The 18,310-nt window shown below is 33.3% G+C and overlaps 1 protein-coding gene and 2 long non-coding RNA genes across 3 annotated transcripts; all 3 read left to right on the top strand.

The window, feature by feature from the left end:
• Positions 1 to 1,090: 1,090 nt before the first annotated feature.
• LOC116165388 lies at positions 1,091 to 3,292 on the top strand. The gene is made up of 4 exons (XR_004144143.1): positions 1,091 to 1,481; positions 1,532 to 1,612; positions 1,674 to 1,773; positions 1,824 to 3,292. It is a non-coding gene; the product is annotated as an uncharacterized LOC116165388 (long non-coding RNA).
• A 1,124-nt stretch (positions 3,293 to 4,416) lies between these two features.
• LOC116165432 lies at positions 4,417 to 5,457 on the top strand. Its single transcript, XR_004144153.1, has 2 exons — positions 4,417 to 4,680; positions 4,723 to 5,457. It is a non-coding gene; the product is annotated as an uncharacterized LOC116165432 (long non-coding RNA).
• Positions 5,458 to 5,891: 434 nt separating this feature from the next.
• LOC116165289 lies at positions 5,892 to 16,474 on the top strand. Its single transcript, XM_031479626.1, has 3 exons — positions 5,892 to 6,080; positions 6,130 to 6,212; positions 7,677 to 16,474. The coding sequence occupies exons 1-3, from the start codon at positions 6,023 to 6,025 to the stop codon at positions 14,277 to 14,279; spliced, it is 6,744 nt and encodes a 2,247-aa protein (XP_031335486.1). The 5' UTR covers positions 5,892 to 6,022; the 3' UTR covers positions 14,280 to 16,474.
• Positions 16,475 to 18,310: the final 1,836 nt, after the last annotated feature.

Raw genomic sequence — 18,310 nt, 5'->3', positions numbered from 1 at the left:
AAGTTTGGGAGTAGTACTCGATACGTTTGTGTATACAGGAGTTTCGATAAACGGATGTCAACCGTGACGAGGATTACAACAATATACGCCGAAATGCTCGTCGTTTACTTGAACGGTTTCACATACAGGAAGTCTTGCTTCTGGGAAGTCACCTGGCCGCTTAGCGATTGCTAATAAGGCGTTTGTAAAAGATATTCTTGCTCGTCTTGAACAAAGTCGAAAAAAGCAACTGCGATAATTTGTCCCACTAACGGATATCTCATACGGAACGTGTGACACTATTGCCTGGAGAAAATTGTACTTCTATCCTTTAAAGTAACCGTGTTACAAGAACTCATCGTCTGGACTTGCAAAGTCCTAAAATATTGCATGCAAATTTACTAGATGTCAACGTATTCGAAACCGTTTACACACCATTGCCGAATTACGAGCAGATATAGAAGCTACCGTTTGAAGCATTATGCAACGGCACTTACATGCCGGCTTCGAAAACAAAGAAAAGAGTGGACCCCTGTCTTAATTATGGTGACGAGATCTTCGAACAGTTGTTTATAACATGTGATTTATCCAATTACTTCAATATTAACGATTTGTAAAAGAAATAAAATTGTTTCAATTGTTGTAGCAATTTTTCCTATTCGTATAATTTCACATCATTTGGAAACTTACAAGGTGATTAAATCTTTATTTAGGTTAAATATAATCATATGTCAAATGTTTAATTTGTTTTGAAGTTTAAGGTTATAAATTAGTATTGGTGCCCCGCGCCTGTTGCGGCAAATAATTTACTAACGTCATTATTTATTGAAGCGGCATAGTAAAGCACTGTTCGCACTGTATAGCACCACAGAAAGTAACCGGCTATCCGCCATTTTGATCAAATTTGCTTCCAACTTAAAAAAATTTACAAATAAAAACTGAATATCAGTAATTTTTTATAACCTAACTTCATAGTACTGTCATGTTTTATATAAATCATTGAACTATATACTCTGTAATAATTTTTTTAAGAGACTTGCCAGACGGGTACGTTCAATGGGGAATATTTAGCTCGAATTATTAGCTATCAGATGCACCTTTCACCGTCCGAATCGATTGAAAAATAAAGGTTCTGGAAATTTTTTTGTAAAAAATACGTTAGTTCGTCTGTGCCAATTTTCTTTTATAATTTTTAAACTATAATTCATAGTTATATACTTACAATGGGAAAAATTTAGCATAATTAGTACTCTATTTAAATTGACCTCTCCGAAGAAAATCGAAATCGCATTAATCCCGTGCCGAGAGGTTATATTTAATAAAAATTAGGGAGTCACGTCGATATTTAGATCCCCGTCGCGAATGTAGTTCATTCTACGACGGTGGCGCCACGTTATTTCCAGGTTCCATTGCGATCACGTTTCGTCTTGGGTGAAGTTTAGTAAATTTTTCATTTACGTTCATCGGTCCATTTATATTGTTTTTAATTGTTTATTTTATTGGTAAGTGAATTATGGTAAACGATCAAGTTATGGCGCACGTATTTTTTTAGATTTCGAAGACATTCTTCCACCTCGTGGAATTGGGATCTTCGTGGGATCATTTTACCCTCTTTTATCGTTTAATTTATCTTGTAAAGTGACAAATTCCTAGCAAATGTACTACAATGAAATTAAAAAATCTTTTGTTAATAGGATTTCAGGTTACCTTCAGTTCGACATCGGTATGGGGCCACCGAAGAAGTTGAAGGGGGCGGCTCTGAGTTCCCCCGTAATGCTAAAATTCTTAGACTAGGTATGTATAAATGTGATTCTATTGTCAGATTGATGAAAACTGTTTTTTAGAATGGAGCATTCGGTTTATTGGTTTATTAGCCCCCTAACCTAAGCTAACTAACTAACATCCAAACACTATCTTTCCTCGAACGAGCGGAGAAAGCGGAACTATCAGCGGAAATGACCTAAACAAAACACCCTATCCGAAAAATGAGCTGAAAGGGAACTATGTTGTTGTTAGGGAAGTATTATACACTACGTGTACACCCCTCAACGCAGTACGCCGTGGTACACGTCAGGGAATACTCCCCAATGGAAGTTGCGCTAAAAAGCACTACTTCCTAAGAAAATAGGAACCGCCGCAACGTTCAAATGAACCTACGCGGTTGAAATGTGGTATTATTTGAACGGTTATATTGGGCATGCGCCGATACAGAAGATGTATTTTTTTCAAATGGCGCCATCTATACAACTGTCACGGGAACTGTCAAAAAATCTGGGACATTACTATTTTATGTAAAAAACACCATTTTTAAGGAAATTTAACGTGTTTTATCGTTGTTATGAAAATGTCATCGTAAACAAACCTACATTTGCACAATTTCGAGTAATCGACTTGATGTCGACCAAAAATTCATGCCGATGTGCATGTTGCTACGTAGCATAAAGACATTTACGATAGAAATGGTATGAAAATTTATTATTGATGTAACAAATTATCCGTGTTCTTCAAGAAGAAGTCCTATAGGAGGTTATTCATCAGTTTATATTCCGGTTAGAGCAAAAAGTATGTCCAAGATTCTAGCGGAAACGAAAGCATTTCGTCACATGAAATATTCATGCTTAGGAAGGTAGCGAAGGATTAGTTTTAGTTCGTTACCTTCCACTTTTATTTCTACATGTCCACATAGTCTACTAGTATTAAAGCGACCACCTATTACCACTTGGTCCAAACAGCGAACTACGATATCATTATAAAAAGGTATAAAAGCTCGTACTTCAAATATACTTATTACCATTGAAGGACACGATACTGTAATATACAGCACCTTAAGTTATCCAATACTTGCTTGAGGATGAAGTCCATTTGTAAAGAATCTCCTATGGAAAGGCACGTGAATTACTACCTACGAAACACTATAGGTTCCAACAAAATTGTAAAAACTTCTTTGTCTTAAAATTTTTATGCTTTCCTGTACATATTATAAGGATTGTGTTAGAAATCGTGAACAATTTTAAAAATCATCATATTTCCATGCCTAATACATTCATAAACAACAAATAAAATAGGGAATACTACACAAACTCCTCACGACCACTCAAAATGATCCAATTATTTTCATGGATTTCTATTATAGCATGTAGACTCTGCACGTGGAGAAATCGTAAAGAAAATTCTCCCGATGAGGATGAACCTGTTCTACAGGAGGCTAAAACAACCCCGAGTGTACAAACAGGCTGAGTAGAAAAATCACTTTGTATAGGTGTTGTTTCCACAAAAAAAAACAAAAATATTACTCACACATTCAAAAAAATTATCAAATCAGTCTGCTTAGTAGCATGTTCTTACCACGCCAAAACTGAAACTGAGAAATTGTCGTTGTTGAACACTGAACAATGCGAGGTTTTTTTATACCTACATATTTTATATAGACTTCTTTAAAAAACTGAAAATGAAGGGTGTGGCACCAAACAGCTTGGGACGTTAGGTTATTTGTAGATTTTTAAAAATTTTGTTTAACTTTTTTGAAAGACAAATTCAAACAAAAATTATAAATGAAGCTAAATCGAATGTGACATCAATCTGTGTTGGACATTAGGTTATTTGTATGTTGAAGAAATTTTTTTTAACTTTTTTCGTAATACAAATTCAAACAACAATTATAAATGAAGCTAAACAAAATGTGACACCAAGCAGCTTTGCACATTAGGTTATTTGTAAGTTTAAGATATTTTTTTTAACTTTATTAGAAATAAAAATTCTTAATAACCCTTCCCCAACTAAGTAAAATAACCGAAGACTTCGATTCTTAACACACGCGCCTCGTATACCAATGCCGAGCGAGCCGAAGGCGAGTTCGGCATCACTTTGGCCCTCCCTTAGCTTGGGGCATTAGGTTATTTATAGATTTAAGAAATTTTTTTTAACTTTTTTAAAATACAAATTCAAACAAAAACTGAAAATGAAGCTACAGTGTGGCACCAAACAGCTTGGGACATTAGGTTATTTGTAAATTAAAAAATTTTTTTTTTAACTTTTTTGAAAAACAAATTCAAACAAAAATTATAAATAAATCTAAATCGAATGTGACCACAAGCAGCGGTGGACATTAGGTTATTTGTAGATTTAGGAATTTTTTTTTAACTTTTTTCGAAATACAAATTCAAACAAAAATTCTCGACTCGGCATAACTCGAGCTCGCCGTTCTCGCGACGAAAACGGCTCACATTTTTCCTTCATCAATGTCGAGCGAGCCGAAGGCGAGTTGGGCTTAACGAAGGCTCTCCCGTAGACCCGTCTCTCCCCGTTCGCGGCGACAAACTACGCTTACTTACGGCCCTACAGGCGCCCACCTTTCCCGTCATTCATCTAAACCTAATAAAAAAATTTACAAATAAAAACTGAATATCAGTATTTTTTTATAGCCTATAACTTCATAGTACTGTCATGTTTTATATAAATATAATCCCATCTCTAAACAGGTGATACAATCCCCAACATTAAAGTTACTAGAATTTTTTTTGGGCAAAAATTATGCTTTCTCTCTTTAACACACGAGCCCAATGGATTGCGGTACTTTCTATATTTAGCCAATACAAAATATAACCTATAATTTCACAAACTATAATTTGTGATTCTTATTTCTATCGTTCCTTTCAACACGGCTTTTTTCAAGACTACCAGTTTCTTTCGAATATTTACAAGGTGGGTAAATTACTTGTAAATTACAAACAAACGTTTTTTTAGTTGTAGCGTGTAATAGGCAATAGGTTTACTTCGACAAGCCTTTTACTTCTTAGAAGAGAATAAGATGCGTTTGCAGTTCTGTTTCCGTAATGGAACTAAAGATGAAAGTGAAGTTTGGGAGTACTCGATACGTTTGTGTATACAGGAGTTTCGATAAACGGATGTCAACCGTGACGAGGATTACAACAATATACGCCGAAATGCTCGTCGTTTACTTGAACGGTTTCACATACAGGAAGTCTTGCTTCTGGGAAGTCACCTGGCCCTTAGTGATTGCTAATAAGGCGTTTGTAAAAGATATTCTTGCTCGTCTTGAACAAAGTCGAAAAAAGCAACTGCGATAATTTGTCCCACTAACGGATATCTCATACGGAACGTGTGACACTATTGCCTGGAGAAAATTGTACTTCTATCCTTTAAAGTAACCGTGTTACAAGAACTCATCGTCCGGACTTGCAAAGTCCTAAAATATTGCATGCAAATTTACGAGATGTCAACGTATTCGAAACCGTTTACACACCATTGCCGAATTACGAGCAGGTATAGAAGCTACCGTTTGAAGCATTATGCAACGGCACTTACATGTCGGCTTCGAAAACAAAGAAAAGAGTGGACCCCTGTCTTAATTATGGTGACGAGATCTTCGAACAGTTGTTTATAACATGTGATTTATCCAATTACTTCAATATTAACGATTTGTAAAAGAAATAAAATTGTTTCAATTGTTGTAGCAATTTTCTATTCGTATAATTTCACATCATTTGGAAACTTACAAGGTGATTAAATCTTTATTTAGATTAAATATAATCACATGTCAAATGTTTAATTTGTTTTGAAGTTTAAGGTTATAAATTAGTATTGGTGCCCCGCGCCTGTTGCGGCAAATAATTACTAACGTCATTATTTATTGAAGCGGCATAGTAAAGCAGTGTTCGCACTGTATAGCACCACAGAAAGTAACCGGCTACTTTCGTGATGTCAATATACTGATTTCAATCGCATACAACGGTTCGTAGTTACAGTAGGCTCTAATTGTATACGAATAATATTCGTATAATCGTACTCTTCTTTCAATTTAAGTTCACAACGTGTAAACAAACCAAAATATGTAAACGCGCCTTTAGATAGGTCGAACTAAAAGTCGATATCGACCACACCCATATTTCGTTTCGTCGAAAGTCGAAACACTCGAAACGCAATCATTGTGTTTTGGTATTTATAACGATAGCCATCCAAAACGCTATAAACATTTTTAGTTTAATTATAAAGATATTTCTTATTAATTACACTTTTTTGTAATATGCCACCGAAACGCAAGGTTTTTAAGGGAATAGTCCGACAAAATAAGGAAAAGAAAGGTAAATCGAAATATCGCCAAAATAAAATAAGTTTCACATTACGTTTTAGAATTAGAAGGGAACAAGCCCAAAGAATACAAGCCCAATGATCAAAATCAATTACCTGGTGTTCAACTTGATACAAAGAGCCTGGTAAGTTTTAATATTACAACAATAAGCATTTTCACATATACGGACATAAGATTCGATACACTGTCGAATCCTCACCATATTTATAGAAGATTTTGTATGTAACCGGGACCATTTCTGTATATGAAGCGGGGTCCACATTATTGAACTGAACCTCCAGCCAAATCCCACGTTTATTCAAATACGTGGATCGTGACGATTTTTTTTATTGCACGAGATTCAACTCGATACAAAATTATGTACATGTTTACGATTATGCTCGGCTTACGGCTCAATTTAAAGTTCGAGTTGTAACTCGGTTCGATAATGTGAACCAAGCTTAAAGTGATGCATGAAAATCATGCAGGCAGGTGACCGAAGCAAAGAGCGGCTAAAAATTGTAAGAGACGAACGAAGTGCTCTCAAAGGCTTTATTGTAATACAATTATATCATTAATTATACAAGGTGTAGCATCTAAGATGTCTTAGATTATAACTCCTTTACCATAAAAGATACATAAAAAATTCTTAGAGCAAAATTGTGCACTGTTCAACTGATATAACTGCTAACTGACATGGTAAACGGTTTTGTTAACACGACATGTTAGATTGTGATATTATACTCCAAATTTGTGGTACCATTTATTACCAACTTCCACCAGAAGTCATCGTTTAGGCAAATCAACGTCTCGACATATTTAATAATTGTGTCAGCTTGACGTACACTTTCGTTTTTGTTGTTTCGTGACTCACTCGGCAACGCGGAACTGCAAACTCTTAAATTTGAATTTGATTTTGTGGTAGAGTAAAGTGCTGAAAACTTTATAGGGTTGGAGTCAATAATGTACGTTTGTGAACACGATAATTAAACTCTTGGGACCGATTTGGTTCAAACTTTGCACAGTTAACATACAGGTTACCCATTATGTATGGAATACAGTAAGTGTATATCTCGATAAATATTGAATGTATACAAAATTTTTCTATTTTTTTTACGTTTTACTTCCCATAATAAGCCAGCATTCAATTGTTTTTATTTCAGAAAACAAATACGTAACGAAATACAATTGAACTTTGTCAAAATGACAGTACACTATTTCATTAAGCTCATTTGATAGAGATTTTTTTTCTTTTTTCGATGTTATAACGTATTAGCACCCTAATACAAACAAATTTTTCAAGAAAAATTATAATCACATCAATAACATTAATCTAGATATTCTACATCAAAATAAAACAAATTAACAGGTAGGTTTCTTAAACCCCGAAGATATTAGGATACTAACATGTAGTGATAAACTAATAGAGTAATTTAGTGTGCTGTATTCTATAATATTCACTACTCACACATTAATTTTAACTGGGACGATTTGAAAGTTGAATTGATTTATTTTTATTTTATCTTATAGTGAAAATGAAAAAAAAAATTCACCCTCTAATGTTTGTTTAATATTCTTAATTTTTTTCTAATTTTTGTACTTATTTTAGAGTCAAACAAAAACACAAAAAAGATCCGCCCATAGTACAATACCTAATGATATTCGACCTATAAATTCGAAACTGAAAGATGATGTGGAGTGTAAGTTAAGCAGCCCACCGCAAAAAAAGGTACATGTATCACAGAGTGATGTAAGTATTGAAAATAGGAATGCCCAAAATTCTAATATAAATGATAGAACAACTAAACAAAAAATTAATATTTTAAGTAATATATTGATACCGAATTTACAAATCTCGACAAAAAACGTTAATCTAAAAATTCCGAATACTATCAATGATATTACGTCTCATTATGTACACGAACAATTTTATTTACTTTCCAGTTTTGATTTTTTGGAAGCTTACAATAACCCTAGATCGGAAATAAACGTCAATAATTTATTTGGTTATTTAATGTATATAGCTTATATTACACAAAATAAGCGAAAAGTATGTCTAATTAATATAAACTATACAGTAGCCATTTTCAATAAAACCCCTACTTCACCAAGAGATGGTGCTTGGGGCAATCCTGATACCTATGAAGTGTTGTTCGTTCCTATTTATTTTCCAAGACATTTTGCCTTAATTATTCACGAAAAAGGAGGTAAAACTATCTTTTATGACCCTTTACCGGAGGGTAACAGATTATTAAATAAAAACTACGCTGATTATTTTACTCGTATAAAAAGTGCAATTAGAGAATTTGATTCGTCTATCATTTCGAATAATGACATACATGTCGAAATTGCTAATACGAATACATATAATTTACAAAGCGTCGACAAAGACGACAATTACAATTGTGGATATTATGTTTCTTTATACGTCGAATCTTATCTAATGAATGACAAACATATGTTACTAACCAATTTAAATATTGCAAACGAACGTCAAAGAATAAATCGTATAATAGCGGAATTGTGTCATGAAAGAGTGCCCATATACGAAGCTATAGCAAGTTGTCATAAAATCCAATCATCACAATCAAAGAAACTTGGTAGAAAAAAAAAAAGTAAAAGTAACGTGGAAATTTTTAAAAATGCAAAAAAAGACAACTTAGAAAAAAATGTACCACCTCAAAAAAAAATTTGTCTTAACGAATCTATGGAAATAAACGACAATATTATGACTCTTTCGCAATCGATGATGCCACCACCGAGTAGTCATCACAAAGTTACCGCAAACGTTGAAATCGCAAATAAAATTGAAACTGAAATTTTTGACGCTTTAGGAGATGAATTAATGGCAAATCTTAAAATTACTTCAACTAAAAACGTCGATTGCCCTTTGAATGTACCAACGAATGTAGCCGCCATAACGTACCCCTTGCCTAAAGAATATTATACATTGTCTCGATTAGATTTTATCGAATCATATCAAAATTCCAAATCCGAAATGAATATCAACAATTTACATGGTTACCTAATGTACGTTACATACCTAGCCTATAATAGAACAAAATCTCTTTTACTTAATATTAATTATACTGTATCTATATATAATAAGATAACAAACGTTTCCCCTACAGAAGGACTTTGGGGAAATCCACATAATTATGAAGTATTATTCATTCCGATTTACTTTCCCGGACATTTTGCACTAATTATTCACGAACGAGGAAGTAAAACTATATTCTATGATCCCCTTCCTAATGACAATAGATTAAAGGACAATAGTAATTATTTTATTTCTATAAAAAATGCAATTCAAGTATTGGATTCGTCATTTCTTACAAACAGTGAAATACACATTGAAGTTGCAAATGAACAAACTTACAATTTACAAACGGATTCATATAACTGTGGATATTACGTATGTATTTATGTTGAGACGTATTTGATGAATGAAAAACGCATGCTTTTGTCCGATTTTAACATCGCGACAGAACGCCAAAGAATTAACGGTATGTTACTAGAATTATATAATGAGAAAATACCTTCCTACGAAACCCGATCCGATTGCCTTTTTAACGAAATTGAAATTAATGATAACGAAATCGTCGAAATTTGCGAAGGCACACCTATCGAATCTGATTCCGACGTTAGTATTGTATCTACATCTTCTTCCAATAGTAGAAGATCAACTAGATCTACAAGAAGTACGGTTAGCTACAGTGAATCTAGAAAATCAAATAAAAATAAACTAAAACCTATGAAATATTGTAAAAGAACTCACGGTATTTACGGTTGTTTTGCAAAAAGTGCCAAACATTCAATCGACTATCTCGAATGTGGAAAAATAGGTGACCAAATATGTAAACATTGCAAGGCACTTTTGTTTAAAGATGAAACTAGCGCTATATGTTGTAATCACGGTACTATTATGTTACCTGCAATTTCACCGGTTCCCGAAGATATTCGAAAGTTAATGGACGATCCCGTACACGGAAAACATTTTCGACAGTACTTCCGAATTTATAACATGCTATTAAGTTTTGGTAGTATAGAAGCGGGTCGAAAAAAGGCACCCGGACAAGGTCCACCGGTTATGTTAATTAATGGCGAAATTAAACGAAACATAAGTCCCCTGTTTGCACCCGACGGAAAAACGCCAGTACACGGTCAATTGTACATGCTTGATCCGATGATGATGCAAGATTCGGTAGCTCAAAATCCGCTGTCTACAAAATTCGGCATTAAACGGGAAATATTACAAAAATTGTTCACTATATTACAAAAACACCATCCGCTTTGCGAAGCGTTTAATATAATGCACCAACTCTATATGGAAACATCGGCCGATGTGCAAAGACAAGGGTTTGATGACGTACAACATGTCACATTAGTCTTGGTAAATCCGAAACAAGTTCCTAACGCAATGATTGATCCCGGTTTACATCCACGTGCAGTTAATTTACCACAAGTAAAAGAATTGTGCGCTTTTTATGTTAGTAACGAAAACGACGAACCGGTATATCGCTATGGTACTTGGTTAAAAAAGAAAAATGGGCAAGTAATATGTTTTCCACTTTATGATCGACTAAACGATTGCCTGCATTACGTTTTAAACTTGGCGAACGGTGATTTTGGATATTATCCAGGTATAGAAAAAGTTAAAAAACGGAATACGCCAAATCAACGTACAATTACTTCAGCTGAACAAAATGATCTCGGTTGTTCGCCAAACGCCGTTTACGACGAAGAAATAGATGAAGTCGAGCACAAAAACCACGTATCCGTAAGAGATTTTTATAGATTTCACTTAGCAATTCGTGGTGATAATAAAGGAGCTACGCACTTTTTATATCCCTTCGGTAGTATCACACAAGAATATATTATCGATCAGAGCATCAAAGCCGATCAGCAAGTGCACGAATTTATTAAGAAAAATTACGATACATTTTGTACCACTGCTCCCGAAGTACGCATGGCATTGGATAGAGATTTACAAAAATTATGCGAAGGAAAAAAATTAGGAAAAGTCCTACGATTATCTTCTAGAATGGTAGGTTCTCCTGCGTGGTATCAACAACACTTTCACGATGCCACGGCTCTGTTTAACCGCATTGGTCGTCCGACCTTTATGATTACCACCACGTGCAACCCCTCGTGGAACGAAGTAAAAGAACATTTATTAAAAAATCAATATATTACAGATCGCCCTGATATTATATGTAGAGTCTTTCTAGTAAAAATTGAAAAAATGCGAAAGCTTATCGAAAAAGGTCATATATTTGGTAAAGTTAAAGCATTTATCGAAAGTTTAGAATTTCAAAAGAGAGGCGGACCCCACACTCATCGCTTAATTAGCTTAGATTGTCCAAATTCTCCCGAGTACGTAGATGAATACGTATCCGCAGAAATACCTAAATTACCCGACGCAAACGATAAAAGTGACGAAGCAGAAATGAATAGAAAATTACGAGAGCTAGTGATAAAGTTTCAAATTCACAACTGTAATACTATTTGTCTTAACGATAGTGGTAAATGTTCGAAAGGTTTTCCAAAAAAATTTTCAAATTCCACTATAACGTACGAAGATAGACCCGCAATATACAAGCGAAGATCGCCCGAAAACGGAGGAGAAACTTACAAAACACCTGGCGGAAATATAATTACGAATGCCTCTGTTGTTCCTTACAATCCTGCTTATCTTTTGGCATGGCATGCGCACAATAACATCGAGTTTTGTTACGGAACTCAAAGTTGTAAATATGCAATTAAATATAATTTTAAAATGGGTAATTACGCTTACGTTCGAATTGCCCAAACAAATAGTGATATTGTCGACTACGACGAATCCGTAGGACTAATGAAAGGTTATTATCGTTCGGCTCCGGAAGCGTACGCTAGATTAAACAAGTGGCGAATAATTAGATCATCGCACACAGTATATCGACTTAACGTTCATATGCCCGGAGAAGGACCTTTATATTATAGACGTGGTAACGAAGAAATAATTGCCGCACAAGTCTTGGACAATAATACCAAACTGTCCCAATTGGAAATGTTTTTCTTGCAATGTTTAGAAGAATCTCAACATGAAATAAACGATATGCGAAACTTAACGTTTCCTCAATTACCGGAAACTTATTGGTTTAACAAAAAAACGAATCGTTGGACAAAACGAAAAAGAATGGTAAACGTAATAGGTCGTTTATATCCGGTTCCACCTAATCAAACAGAAAAATTCGCAATATATCAACTTTTACTGTGTCGTAAAGGTCCAACAGGATGGGATAATTTACGCACTCCAACAAATTACGTAGAACCATGCGAAACATTCGTAGATTGCGCAAAAATAATGGGTTTACTGAACGACATAGAGACTTGGCGCAGAACACTTTTTGAAGCTAGTAATGTTGGTTATCCGAAAATGATGCGCAATTTATTCGCACAAATATTAGTATGGGGACACGTATCCGATCCATTAGCACTTTGGAACGAATTCCTCCCATTTATGTACGATACTCGTAATTTGCGCGATAACGATGATGCAGAAAAATCGAGAAGAATAAACATTGCCCTTTGTTCTTTGAATCGTATTTTAAGTCACAATTGGAAAACGAATAAAGATTTTAATATTCCCATGCCCGAAAATTACGAACAAATCTGTGACGATGAAAGAGAATTCTTTTTTGGCGAAACTGATATCTTCGATCGAGATGACGATACAAACGAATTACCATCGCAAGCTCCCAATGAATATATTGAAGATGAAAACATTAGCAATTACGTAAATTTGCCGATTTACTTAAAACTAAACGTAGAACAAAAAATCGTTGTCGATTTAATAATAAAAGCTGTAGAATCTACGCCAGATGATAAACTAAATCCCACGCCTAGGCTGATTTTCCTAAATGGGGCCGGCGGCACGGGCAAGACTTTTGTCTATAAAACTATCATAGATATATTCTTTAGGTATAAAAAGTATGCCATTGTTACAGCGTCAACTGGCGCGGCCGCACAACTTTTACCTCGCGGTATGACCGTTCATAACGCTTTTCATTTGCCCACTGACGTTTCGAAAGGGACAGATTACGTACCACCCATACGGTGGAATGACGTTATAACCCAAAGAATAAGAAAAACGCAGTTAATAATCATAGACGAAATTAGCATGCTACATCGAAAATATCTTAATATGATAAACGAGGCGTGCAAACATGCTGCACATATAAATCTTTCAAAGCTCCTTTTCGGTGGTAAGATCGTTTTATTAGGAGGAGATTGGAGGCAGCTCTTACCAGTAGTACAATTTGCAGATATAAACGAACAGATTAAAAGTTCCATAAAAAATTCCGAACTGTTCGCCGCATTTCACAAAATAACGTTAATTAGAAATATGCGAGTAAATGAAAACGAAATAGAATTTAATCAAATATTAGAACGTATAGGCGAAGATACAGACGGTACTGGAGAATTCCAAGTCCCCGCAGATATGTTGATAGAAAGTGAAGACAAACTTATAAAATTTGTTTTCGAAAACAACGAAGCCTTGCTTAGAAACGACGCCGTAGAAAAATTGCTTTTAAGTGCCAGACGCGCAGACGTTAGAAAATTAAATTCAAAAATTTTAAATATGCTTCCCGGAGAAGAAAAAGTATATTTATCTGCAGATAAATCGCTCGTAGACAATCCGGCATTGGACGTATATGCGGCCATTAACGACGTGTCTTCGCTACACGAAGAAAATCCAACAAATTTTCCTCCTCATAAACTAGTATTAAAGGAAAATGCGATAGTAGTTTTATTAAGAAACATAGACGTAAGACAAGGATTATCAAACGGTACACGTTTAATCGTAACACGTTTAGGTGAACACCTGCTACATTGTAAAATAGCAATAGGACCGCATCGAGGAAAGACTTGCGTTTTGGCAGTATTAAAATTCGTATATGAAGATGATCGCCTCGACGGAACAGGATTGCATTTTCAACGAATGCAATTTCCAGTAGAATTGGCTTACGCTATGACCATAAACAAAGCACAAGGACAAACAGTCGCCAAAGTTGGTTTATATCTAAACACTCCATTATTTAGTCACGGTCAATTATACGTAGCCATGAGTAGAGTCAGAAAAAAATCAGACATTAAGATTTATTTACCACCAAATGAGAAAAAACCGCACAAGGTTAAAAACATCGTCGCTAAAGAAATATTTAGATAAAAATATGATATCTATTGGCAATTCTTTCTGTACAAAAATGAATTCAAATAAGTCCTATTCCTTAGTTATTTTTTGATCAAATTAAAATTTTTACATATTGTGCAAATAACATTCATATAGAAAATAACAAAACATTTTTTTTTAATCTTTCAAAATACTGTATATTGTATAGTATAAGTTGTGCATAAACATTTGTTTAAAAAAACTAACCGGCAAACGAACATATTAACAGGCTAGCCACGAGTACAAAAAAAGATATCCTAAACATATCGAATCGCCAAAAAGACGACGATAAATAATAAAGGTATCTAATAATATATTCAAATGCTATACGCCGTAATATATGTTAAAATGCCAAAAGGTTAAACTGATTATCAATTTAAAAAAAAACTATTTTTGCACGCTTATGTTTTAAAATGTACAGATATACAATTTATAAATTAAAATTTATTATTTGTAACAAACATTTATATATTGTTAATCAGTTGTAATTAATTTTTTTACACTTTTATTGATTAATTGATATCCATTATTAATAGTAGTAGTATTAGTTTTTCTAACTTACATAAAATCTGTTAAAATCACAGCGTTTTTCTATCTAATAAAGCGGTACAGTAAGACAAGCCAATAAATGTTACATATATTCAAATGAAAAACATTTTAAACACGACACGAAAGCAAATAATTTAATAAATAAAAGAGACACGATACTAGAGCGAACATCTTAACAACAAACAATGAAAATCCACACTATTTCAAGCCTTCGAAAGAGGGTAATAGTGTTTGAAGAAGAAAATTTCACAATTAAGTTTTTTTTTTAAATTTGAAGCATGATACTAGAGCGACCATCTTAACAACAAATAAGGAAAATACACGCTATTTTAAGCCTTCGAAAGAGGGTAATAGTGTTTGACGAAGAAAATTCCACAATTAAGTTTTTTTAAATAAATTTGAGACATGATACTAGGGCGAACATATTAACAACAAATAAAGAAGATACACGCTATTTTAAGCCTTCGAAAGAGGGTAATAGTGTTTGACGAAGAAAATTCCACAATTAAGTTTTTTTAAATAAATTTAAGACATGATGATACTAGGGCGAACATCTTAACAACAAATAAAGAAAATACACGCTATTTTAAGCCTTCGAAAGAGGGTAATAGTGTTTGAAGAAAAAAATTCCACAATTAAGTTTTTTTAAATAAATTTGAGACATGATGATACTAGGGCGAACATATTAACAACAAATAAAGAAGATACACGCTATTTTAAGCCTTCGAAAGAGGGTAATAGTGTTTGACGAAGAAAATTCCACAATTAAGTTTTTTTAAATAAATTTGAGACATGATACTAGGGCGAACATATTAACAACAAATAAAGAAAATACACGCTATTTTAAGCCTTCGAAAGAGGGTAATAGTGTTTGATGAAGAAAATTCCACAATTAAGTTTTTTTAAATAAATTTGAGACATGATACTAGGGCGAACATATTAACAACAAATAAAGAAGATACACGCTATTTTAAGCCTTCGAAAGAGGGTAATAGTGTTTGACGAAGAAAATTCCACAATTAAGTTTTTTTAAATAAATTTGAGACATGATACTAGGGCGAACATATTAACAACAAATAAAGAAGATACACGCTATTTTAAGCCTTCGAAAGAGGGTAATAGTGTTTGACGAAGAAAATTCCACAATTAAGTTTTTTTAAATAAATTTGAGACATGATACTAGGGCGAACATATTAACAACAAATAAAGAAGATACACGCTATTTTAAGCCTTCGAAAGAGGGTAATAGTGTTTGACGAAGAAAATTCCACAATTAAGTTTTTTTAAATAAATTTGAGACATGATGATACTAGGGCGAACATCTTAACAACAAATAAAGAAGATACACGCTATTTTAAGCCTTCGAAAGAGGGTAATAGTGTTTGACGAAGAAAATTCCACAATTAAGTTTTTTTAAATAAATTTGAGACATGATACTAGGGCGAACATATTAACAACAAATAAAGAAGATACACGCTATTTTAAGCCTTCGAAAGAGGGTAATAGTGTTTGACGAAGAAAATTCCACAATTAAGTTTTTTTAAATAAATTTGAGACATGATGATACTAGGGCGAACATATTAACAACAAATAAAGAAGATACACGCTATTTTAAGCCTTCGAAAGAGGGTAATAGTGTTTGACGAAGAAAATTCCACAATTAAATTTTTTTAAATAAATTTGAGACATGATACTAGGGCGAACATATTAACAACAAATATAGAAAATACACGCTATTTTAAGCCTTCGAAAGAGGGTAATAGTGTTTGACGAAGAAAATTCCACAATTAAGTTTTTTTTATAAATTTGAGACATGATACTAGGGCGAACATCTTAACAACAAATAAAGAAGATACACGCTATTTTAAGCCTTCGAAAGAGGGTAATAGTGTTTGAAGAAAGAAAATTCCACAATTAAGTTTTTTTAAATAAATTTGAGACATGATGATACTAGGGCGAACATCTTAACAACAAATAAAGAAGATACACACTATTTTAAGCCTTCGAAAGAGGGTAATAGTGTTTGATGAAGAAAATTCCATAATTAAGTTTTTTTAAATAAATTTGAGACATGATACTAGGGCGAACATATTAACAACAAATAAAGAAGATACACGCTATTTTAAGCCTTCGAAAGAGGGTAATAGTGTTTGAAGTAAGAAAATTCCACAATTAAGTTTTTTTAAATAAATTTGAGACATGATACTAGGGCGAACATATTAACAACAAATAAAGAAGATACACGCTATTTTAAGCCTTCGAAAGAGGGTAATAGTGTTTGACGAAGAAAATTCCACAATTAAGTTTTTTTAAATAAATTTGAGACATGATGATACTAGGGCGAACATATTAACAACAAATAAAGAAGATACACGCTATTTTAAGCCTTCGAAAGAGGGTAATAGTGTTTGACGAAGAAAATTCCACAATTAAGTTTTTTTAAATAAATTTGAGACATGATACTAGGGCGAACATATTAACAACAAATAAAAAATACACGCTATTTTAAGCCTTCGAAAGAGGGTAATAGTGTTTGACGAAGAAAATTCCACAATTAAGTTTTTTTAAATAAATTTGAGACATGATACTAGGGCGAACATATTAACAACAAATATAGAAAATACACGCTATTTTAAGCCTTCGAAAGAGGGTAATAGTGTTTGACGAAGAAAATTCCACAATTAAGTTTTTTTAAATAAATTTGAGACATGATAATACTAGGGCGAACATATTAACAACAAATAAAGAAGATACACGCTATTTTAAGCCTTCGAAAGAGGGTAATAGTGTTTGACGAAGAAAATTCCACAATTAAGTTTTTTTAAATAAATTTGAGACATGATACTAGGGCGAACATATTAACAACAAATAAAGAAGATACACGCTATTTTAAGCCTTCGAAAGAGGGTAATAGTGTTTGACGAAGAAAATTCCACAATTAAGTTTTTTTAAATAAATTTGAGACATGATGATACTAGGGCGAACATCTTAACAACAAATAAAGAAGATACACGCTATTTTAAGCCTTCGAAAGAGGGTAATAGTGTTTGACGAAGAAAATTCCACAATTAAGTTTTTTTAAATAAATTTGAGACATGATACTAGGGCGAACATATTAACAACAAATAAAGAAGATACACGCTATTTTAAGCCTTCGAAAGAGGGTAATAGTGTTTGAAGAAGAAAATTCCACAATTAAGTTTTTTTATAAAATTGAGACATGATACTAGGGCGAACATCTTAACAACAAATAAAAAATATACACGCTATTTTAAGCCTTCGAAAGAGGGTAGTAGTGTTTGAAGTAAAAAATTCCACAATTAAGTTTTTTTATAAAATTGAGACATGATACTAGGGCGAACATCTTAACAAATTAAAAAAATACACGCTATTTTAAGCCTTCAAAAAAGGATAATATTTTCATATTTTAAAGAATAAATGGTAATGTCATGCATGACTGCCAAATTACCTAGGCATAT

The sequence above is a fragment of the Photinus pyralis genome, unplaced genomic scaffold (genome assembly GCF_008802855.1).
Source record: "Photinus pyralis isolate 1611_PpyrPB1 unplaced genomic scaffold, Ppyr1.3 Ppyr1.4_LG1, whole genome shotgun sequence".
Taxonomy (NCBI): Eukaryota; Metazoa; Arthropoda; class Insecta; order Coleoptera; family Lampyridae; genus Photinus; species Photinus pyralis.
Note: the sequence above shows the minus strand (reverse complement) of the source record. Positions and strands in the feature narration are given on the sequence as shown.